The sequence below is a fragment of the Galeopterus variegatus genome, unplaced genomic scaffold (assembly GCF_000696425.1).
Source record: "Galeopterus variegatus unplaced genomic scaffold, G_variegatus-3.0.2 Scaffold1548, whole genome shotgun sequence".
In the NCBI taxonomy this organism is placed as follows: domain Eukaryota; kingdom Metazoa; phylum Chordata; class Mammalia; order Dermoptera; family Cynocephalidae; genus Galeopterus; species Galeopterus variegatus.
Window position 1 is genome coordinate 186417 of NW_007727659.1, and position 9753 is coordinate 196169.

Genomic DNA, 9753 nt, shown 5'->3' on the forward strand with positions numbered 1-9753 from the left:
TCTCAGCCAGTGAGTGGCCGGTCTGTATGTGGGATCCGAACCCTCGGCAGGAGCACCACTGCGCTCCCAAGCGGCGCACTGTAGCAGTGAGCCACCGGGCTAGCCCCAAAACAGGAAATACTTTAGAGAAACTATTATAACTACATTTAGGATATAAAGGAAAACATTCTCAGGATGAACAAAAAGATGGGAATTCTCAATAGAAAAACAAAGTATAAAGAACCAAACGGAAATTTGGGAACTGAAAAAATGTAGCATCTGAAAAAAAATTCACTGAATAGGATTAACAGCAGAATGATGACAGGAAAAAAATAAGTTAACTTGAAGACAGATTAATAGATATTGTTAAATGTGAAGAATATAGAGGGAAAAAGGTGGGAAAAATGAACCTAACTTCGAAACCCACAGGGCAATATCAAAAGATCTAACACACTTGTACATGTAAATGGACTCCCAGAAGGAGAGAAATTATACAAGTAGGGGGAAAAACTGCAGATATAATAGCCAAAAATTTCTCAAATTTGGTAAAAGACATAACCTTAGACGTTCAATGAACCATAAGCAGAATACAAAGAAAACCACACCTTCGCATAACAGAGTCAAATGCTAAAAATCAAAGACAAGAATTATGGTTTACACCTTCTTATATTTAAGATTACTGCCTTAATACAGGTTCTTAAAGGCTTAATTACACAACCTAAGAAAATCAATACCTATATCCTTCCAAAAATTCAAAGAGCTTCCCAAAAGAAATTCCAGTGTAGCTGAAGCATAGTAGGTATGATGAATAAGAGTGTAGGAATACACTCAGGAATAAGGATGTAGGGACGAGATAACATAGGGTGTTATAACAAGAGATGTTTATTGAATCAAATTGAATGTTGATTGGGATAAATCACTCATTAATTTTCTATTATTGTGCAATAAAACAAACCTGAGGAGTTAAAGGGAAAAAAAATGGTATTATAGGTGAGGAGTTTGGGATATTATTTTAATTTAAATAGAAAGTTGTTAAAAAGGTTTTCTGCAGAGGAGTGACTCAGTAAATGCACTTCTGAGTATTTACCTTAAGAAAATAAAAGAAACAAACTCTTAGCTGACTAAAGACATTCATTATGATGTCCAACACCATATGTGTATATTATAGAATATATATAAATGTATATGCATCATATTATACATATAACCAACAAAAAAGATTTAAATGCTGGCAGCCAAAAAAAAAAAAAGAGTTAAATATCCAATAATAAGAAATTAGGAAAATGTTTAACAAGTTATGATTCATTAAAAAAAATGAAATAGTATGAAGCTCTAAGAATGGTATTTGTGAAGACTGTCAAAACATGAAAAGTGTGGGGTTTTTTTAATTCAGTCAAAAGTAGAAAAGAAAACCATACGAGAGTACTTCAAAAAGTTCATGGAAAAATAATTATTATTTTTCAATTCTATTTTTCCACAAACTTTTTGAAGTACTCTTGTAGGTGTAACAGCTTTGTACCCTTAAAACATAAATATATGAATAATGATAAAAAGTTACAAAAAAAAAAGGCTGTGTTAGAATGGTAGAATTTTTGTTGCAAAATTTTCTATAACCATTGCCACATCATTTGAATTAAGAAAAATACTTTTCTATGCCACCTCCAAATACAACTCTCATCTTTGACCTGTAATAAATTAACTGAATTTCACTAATTAAAAAAAAAAAGAAATCTCTTTTACAAATCCAATTGATTCACATAATCTGGAGTTCCTATTGCTGTCACCAGCCAACACTCGAAGTGTAACAATTTTCTTTTTTAAAAAATAGCTATTTCTAAACCTAGTCCTTGCCTTTTAAATGACTCTATCTCCATCTTCTCTATTTGTTCTATAAAGTTAAACAAATTGAGAAGGTTTTACTCTAACGAAATGTTACCGGCATTAGTATACGTCCAGGACAGACTAGCTTTCTTACCCTTCAGATGCGTATTCTAACATCAGAGACAACCTGCCTCACCCAAATTCTTCCTTTCTTTCTCTTCCTTTGTCCTCTGTCTTTTCAAGGCTTTTTTCTAAGTCACCCTCCCCCTTTGACTGCTGTCCTCTCCCTTGCGTCACTCCATTATCCCCATTCCCAATACTCAGTATCACAGTTTTCCATATCGTATCAAGCTTGTGGTTCCCAGTACCTTCCCTAACCTGACTATTACATCTTATTAAAGCAGGGATTCCCAATTACATGTTATGAATAAGCCATGTGTGTACTAAGATACTGATCCCCTCAGCCCCTGGGGCAGCCCGGAGTGGCCTGGGGCAGCTGATGTTCCTAGGTAGCTTACACCTGACCTTAAGCAGCCCTTTTGTTTAGTCCTAGCACATCCTACAAATGTGGTAATTTTCTATGTATGCCATCATGTGAAAAAAAAGAAAATAATGAGAAGCACTGAGGCTTCACATAACTCTTAAAGGCTTTCTAATATATAAACTCTCAGAATAATTCCTATGGACTATTAATATTAAGCTAGACATTTTTATACTGAAATATAGATTTCTCTAGCTTTCTTTCCAGAGTACACCTTCCACTTTAGACATAAACCCTTCGAGGAAGCTGATGGTTCTCTCACAGCTGTTTGTATTGTAATGGCATACACTTTGTTCCTACCTTTAATAGTGGAAAATTTCAAAGGTATACAAAGGAAAAGAGAAAGGAATAATGAAACCCCACCTAACTATCACCCAGCTTGAACAATTAATCAATTTACAGATATTGTTTTACCTATAACACCACCCACTTTACCCTCCTTCCCCCAGAAGATTATTTTGAAGCCAATTCCAGACATCATATCATTTCAGCCATAAATATTTCAGCATGTATCTCTACATACTAAAAGATACTGTGCAAAGATACACATTGAAAGATACTGCTGGTTTCTGCATAAGTTCTTCTACTGGTGAGTCAGATTAAAGATATAAGCATTCCCCCAGTAAGCCATATAATAGTCATAGAAATTTATATAGAGAGAAAATATATAGAAAAAGTATAATTTTTTCTCTACTGTACTTCCTTATAAGTTTAACAACTCAAAAATAGAACTCTCAAAGAAGAAAATCAAGGAAAAAGTAGTCTGAATAGTTTCAATTGTAACAGGGTCATTGATCTAAGATCTTAGAGACCTCTAAGAAAGAGATGGAGAAAAATCACATACAAAAAAACCCTCCACCTCTTAGAGATAACTGACTTTGATACAACACAAGTTATTTGGTATGTGACAACACACTAATATTAATTATTATTATACATAAAATAATTCATGTAGCTGCATATTTTACAAAACAAATGCAATAACACTATCTTAATTCAGAAAATTTTGATTCAACAATCTTTACCTTTTGTTGGACTGAGATTCTGATCTATAAATCCTCTTAGTTCTGTACTGGAGGAAGTCAAACCAACCTGAATAAAATAGTTTTAAAAATTAAAAATAGGATCTTAAGTATTATATAATCACTTAAAAGCTATTTTATATCTTCCACCAGAGGTCCATATCAAATATTACAGATAGCCTCATAAAAGTGAATAAGTTATATCAACCATAGAAGTATTATTAAAAAGAAAATGTTGCCATATTGCTTGAAATGGGAAAAATATGAATTGTCCAGATTAAGATAAAAATTAATTAAATAATATTACTTATGAGCAGACCAAGATTTACAGATTTTACTGATGGGTTATTTGAAAGCAAGTAATGTGGCAGCTAACGAATGAATGTTTAAGTTGTAATGAAGTTGCTAATAGCTATATCAAAATTTGGTCCTCATTGCTGCCCTTAATTTTTACTGTTCTTAATCTCTACCTATGATGTCTGCCAACACTATCAAGTGTTGGCAACACTATCCTTACAAATCAAATAAAGACCATTAATACCACAGTGCAGAAGTGAAGTGCGCTAGCCTCAAATTTGACTGTTCAGGTTCATATTCTGGCTCACAAAGCCTACTAAGGTACGTGGCCTTGGTCAAGTCATGCAATTTCCTCATCTGTAAATTGGAGGGTGATACCAATGCTTACCAATTTAGGTTGTTATAAAGATTAAATGAGATAATTCATGTAAAGCATACAGCACGGTACGTGGCCTTGGTCAAGTCATGCAATTTCCTCATCTGTAAATTGGAGGGTGATACCAGTGCTTACCAATTTAGGTTGTTATAAAGATTAAATGAGATAATTCATGTAAAGCATACAGCACAGTACTTGGCACATTCTGCTCAATCCATGTTAACATTCATTACTGTTAGTATTATACTTGAGGGGCTACTTACACCAAGTGTGTTTAAAAATTCACCTTTAGATAGTTTATTTCATTTAATGTAATGTCCACTGGACTACTTGGCATCATAGAGCTAAACATGGTAGTATCATCACAAAGAGTTTTAAAAATTTATTATAAAGCCTGGAGTTTTAAAAAACTTGGCACAAAGAAAGCATCCAATAAATGGCTCTATTATTACTATTATACTATTACTGTTTTAAGCACTAAAGATTTGTAATCTTGCAACATTACAAGTTTGTAGTTTGGCACCTCAAACATTCTTTCCAAGCACTACTACACTGAAAGCATTTTTTAAAACAGTTTTACCAAGATATCACTGTCATATAAAAATTGTATATATTTATGATGTACAACTTAATGTTCTGATTTACATATACATGGGAAAATAATCGCCATAATCAAGCTAACTGACATATCCATTACCTTTACATAGTTGTCACTGTGTGTGTGTGTGTGCGTGTGTGGGTTGAGAAGATTCAGCTTAAGATCCATCCTCTTAGCAAATTAAAAGTATACAATACAGTATTACTATCATCACCATGCTGTACATCAGATCTCCAGTAATTTGAAATGATTTTAAAGCACACAAAACTTTATAACTTTATATCTGCACTTGTCTTATTTTTTAAAACTACCCAATGTTTAATGTTATGTGTTCTTCAAAAGCACTCATTTGATACTTTACAATTTCATAACGTAAGAGGTAATTATGTCATTATTTGGTTAATTCAAATGTTCTACTAATAGCTGTTTCTTTCTGTCAAGACGTATTTTACCAGAAATATTTCTATATATTTTTCATATCACAGACAAGTAATTCTGATGCAAATGTATCTCTGGCATCTAAAATCAACTTTTTATGACAGCAGCTGAGACTAAGACATCTAGAAAAAAGCTTCCTAATTCTATGTAGATAATGGTGCAGATGCTTACCTTCGTCTAGCTGCTTATAAATATTCCCTCAGAAGTAAAGTTAACCCTTTGCAATAAAATTTGCAACAAATAACTTCATGTTATGGCTCTCCAAAGTTGCTCAAACATTAATGTTAAATATTCAATCTGTTGAACATCTGTTGAAGAACCCCCCCTTCCTTCTTTCAAACTCTTCTGCTATAAAGAAACTTTTGTCGGTTTTACTTTAAAAAAGAAAGCAAATAAGGCAAACACAGCCTTTAATATAGTCCATGCTTGATACAATGTGATCATTTACTACATGTATTACAATAACTTCAAAAGGATCAGTGATATCTTTTTGTTATTATAAAACAATAATGGCAAAAACCTCAAAACCACATATTCACAGCAGAGAGAGTTCACAGTTACTGGGTTACTGTTATGCTTAAACACCTGCTCTTACTGTCCAACTTCTGCAGAGCAAAGTAGCAAACTAATTTGGAAACTTTTAAAGCATCTGTACACCCACACCTTAATAAGCAACAAATTATAATCTAAAAAGATAAAGGTCAATTGTGAGGTAATACTGTAGCTAATTCTGGTCTCACAGATGGATGGGAGGTATATTTAAAGCTTATGTATACACAACCAAAATCTATTTAATTAAAACTTCGAATTATGCATTAATTTCTGCTTTCATAAACACTTTGTAGTTTAAAGACACAAAGAAAAAGTACATTATTTGAGAGTAGAAAAAGTTGTTTAGGAAAGACATTTAAAAATATTAGCTATTCTTTCCTAATTCTACATTTTTAAAAAGGACCTATATTTCACTGAGCAAGAGAAAAAAGTGAACTCATGCTTCATGTTAAATGTTTTTGCTTAATCAAGTTATGAGAAAGGTCTTTTATCTGGGTATTCCTTTTTTTTTTAAAGTACTTTTTTAAAAATAAATTTTATCATGTATACTTAAGGTATACGACATGATGTTATAGAATACATATATGTATATGGTAAAATGGTTACTAAAGTGAATAATATCTGGGTATTCCCATGCTGTGCTGCATACTGTAAGCAGTCACTAAATGTCTATTGGATAAAAAAAAATCTAAGTCCAATTTTTAATAATTAAAACATATACCTTAATAATAACATTATAATTTCATTGATGTTTAACATTTCTGATTGACATAACATAAATGAAGCAAAACAGGAGTCAGAGTGAGATAATCTGTGCTCAAAGTTAAGCTCTTCCCTTCACAGTCAAGGTGGTCTTGAAATAGTCACTACAAAATGGGGATGATAATACACATGTGTATGACTAACTCAAAGAACTCCTTAAATCAAATTAAATAATTATGTGCATATTTTTTAATGGCAAACAAGTATTCAAGTGTGTTATGATTCAAATGTCAATGGTTTTTAATACCTTAACCCTGACATAGACAATTTACAAAACAGAAATGTAAATGACCAATAAACATACAGAATGCTAGTTTAACCTAACTAGTAATCAGAGAAATGTAATAAATCACATGCCATTTTTTTTGCTAATTAGATTGGCAGAGATTAAGAAGAAAATAAAAAGAAATAGCACTCTCATATACCACTGGTAAGTATATAAATCTGTGCAATCTTTCTGAAATGCAATTTAGCAGTATGAATCAAAAGCTCTAAAAAAAAATCACGCCCATTCTGGCTTAATAATTTCATAAGACGTTGCCTCAAGGAAATAATCTGATGAATGAGCAAAAATAAACAAAAATGTTCGGAAAAGGGAAAAATGGAAATAACTCAATGGCCAATATCAGGAAACTGGTGTAAAGTCTGTACATAAAGATATAGATAACATAAAACATCACTTAAAATGATGTTGCAAAGGTATCAAGACAAGAAGAGACATTCATCACAGAGATTAAGCTAAATAGCAGGTTACAAAATAGGATGACCTCATTTTTATTAAAAGATTTATAATGTCTATATATTTTGGTTGATATATATATAAAAGATTTATAATGTCTATATATTTTGGTTGATATATATACACACTTGTGTATATGCCAGATGTCTTCATGGGAGAAATTCTGCTGATAATCTCTAGGCTTATATATATTTCTTTTTTATCTATATTTTCTTTTTCTGTAACGAGTACTACAGCTTAAATATTTTTTGAAAGATTCACTGGCAAGGCAAAAACTTATATCTCAAATTATGTTTCAAATTCTTTGTTGTATACTGGGTGAACCTAAATTAGAACACACCTGCATTTTTATCTAGAAGAGTATCACTGTATACTAGATACTATTTGATAACAATTTTACTCCTGATACAGTGAATATATTGCCAGCTCCTCATCTCTTCCTTTTCCAAAATGATGCACCCTATATGAACAAATTAACAGTTCTGGTAGGGCTGTTAATGTTAGAGGCTCAACTGTGTCATAGCAGCAGAAATGGGCTCATGACCCAGGCCTGGCCACATATGGTATCCCACCTTTCTTCACAGTGTTTAAGCATGTGAGCAAAGCAGGGTCAACCAACGCTCCTACATGGAATGTGAAACATAAATCCTAAAAAAGAAAAGTTCTCCCTCTTCTTCTTAGAAAAGTATTATACGGGCTAAAGGCCATTGTGAACCACATAGAGAGCCAAAAGCTAGAAAGAAGGAGACAGAGCCAGATACCATCATTTGATCCCCCAAATCTGGATGTGTTTGAAAGCCAGAGTACTAGAGACTTTTCAGTGATGTGAGTCAAAATACATTCCACTTCCTGCTTTAAGCTCTTTTATGTTGGGTTTCTATCTCTTGCAACAGAAAGAGGCCTAGTATAGCACAATAAGACAAAAGAAACCCTTCACGAAAAAGCTGTTCATGAGACATGCAAAATGAGAAACAGAAAGATGTAAATATTTGAATATTTAATGATGCCTCCGTAAGAGGACAATCTCTTCCAAATCTGTGAGTCACTTCTCAGCAACAGGTGACACAATTTATCACTCCCTCCTTGAAACAATTTCTTCACTTTCCTTCCAGATCATAAGGATAACTCTGTTTTCTTCCTCTCTTTTCTGGCCTTTTCTTTGAGTCTCCCCTGTTGCTTCTCCTTCTCCCCATCTTTATGTTGGAGAACACCTGTGCTCAGACCTTGGTCCTCACGTATTCTCTATCCATGCGTTCACTAAATAATTTCATGTGGTTCCACTGCTTTAAAATAATTTTAATATGAAATAACTCCAAAATTTCTACCTCCAGCCCTAAGCTACTCCTGAGCTCCAGAGTCACTATCACACTGACCAGCCAGTATCTCCACTTAGATGTTTTTAGGTTCCTCAACTTTACTATGTTCAAAACAGATTTTTTGAGTTTGCCACAAAATCTTGCACCTCTCCAGAGTTCCTCTTCTCATTAAACAGCACAGTCATTTACCCAGTTACACAAGCCAAATACTGAGAAGTCTCCTTTAACTTCTTTCCTTTCCCCATACCCTAAATTACTCAATAAATCCTGATGGCTGTCCCTAAATGATAATGAAACAATCTGCATCTGATTATAGCCACCAAAGCATGTTAAAAAAAAAAAAAAAGATTCTGCCAGGGTTCAAGTCCCGTACCAGCTAGCCATCCCCCAATCCCTCAGAAAAAAGCAAGGTTCTGAATGTAACCCAAAATAAGAAAACAGATATTATAATAAGGCTTTGCTATTTAATTAAAACTTCGAATTATGCATTAATTTCTGCATATCTCATGGATGGCAGCAAGCTTATTCTGAACAATATCTGAGCATACACATTTCCCTGAGTAAATCCAAAAGAAAAAATTAGCCGAAGAAAACAGTGATTTGCTCAATAAGGCCACATAATTCTCCAGTAAATACCAAAACAAATTTATTACAGTACCCAAAAGAGGAGAGGGGTGGGAAACTTTCTGGAGATAAAATTTGCAGCTGTTGAAAAGGAACAACTTGGCACCAATTTACAAGAATGCTACCACGCCCATTAGACTACCGTATTCAATAGCATTAAAGTTTATCTCATACTCTGCATAAACAAAAACAACTATAAATCCATACCAGTAAATTGAATTTGATTAACCATATTTTTGTGAGAAAATATGCATAGGAAAAAGCACAGCTCACTTAAAAAATACTTACATTAAAAAATTTATAAATACTTACATTTTTTGCCATCATGTCAAACTGTATTCTATTTAAGATTCTGTAAAACCATTAAAAACAAACAAAAACAAAATAAAAAAAATTCTTCTTCAACAATTCTTTAAAAGAACATCCTGTTAAAGGGAAAAAGAGGAATAGTAATGTAATAATAATAATAATAGTAGGCAACATTTATGTCATATTTACTATGTGACATGCATTGTTCTTTAAGTGAATTGTCTAAATTAATCCTCACAACACCACTATGAGTTATGTACCATATTAATCCTCATTTTCCAGATAAAAACTGGGGCAAAGAGAAGTTAAGTAGTTTGACCAAGTCCACTCAACTCACAAAAGATGGAGCCTGGGCTCTTGAAATACAGTAGTCCTCCCT

General features: G+C 33.0%; 1 protein-coding gene across 1 annotated transcript in view; it reads right to left on the reverse strand.

The window, feature by feature from the left end:
- The window catches only part of TFDP2 (transcription factor Dp-2 (E2F dimerization partner 2)), a 128413-nt gene extending 118936 nt beyond the window's left edge, over positions 1-9477 (reverse strand). Inside the window, exons 1-2 of the mRNA XM_008577591.1 lie at positions 9378-9477; positions 3367-3433 (exon numbers count right to left, since the gene is read on the reverse strand). Of these exons, the coding sequence (XP_008575813.1) occupies positions 3367-3433; positions 9378-9392 (82 nt within the window). The 5' untranslated portion in view covers positions 9393-9477. The remainder of the gene's footprint in view (positions 1-3366; positions 3434-9377) is intronic.
- Positions 9478-9753: the final 276 nt, after the last annotated feature.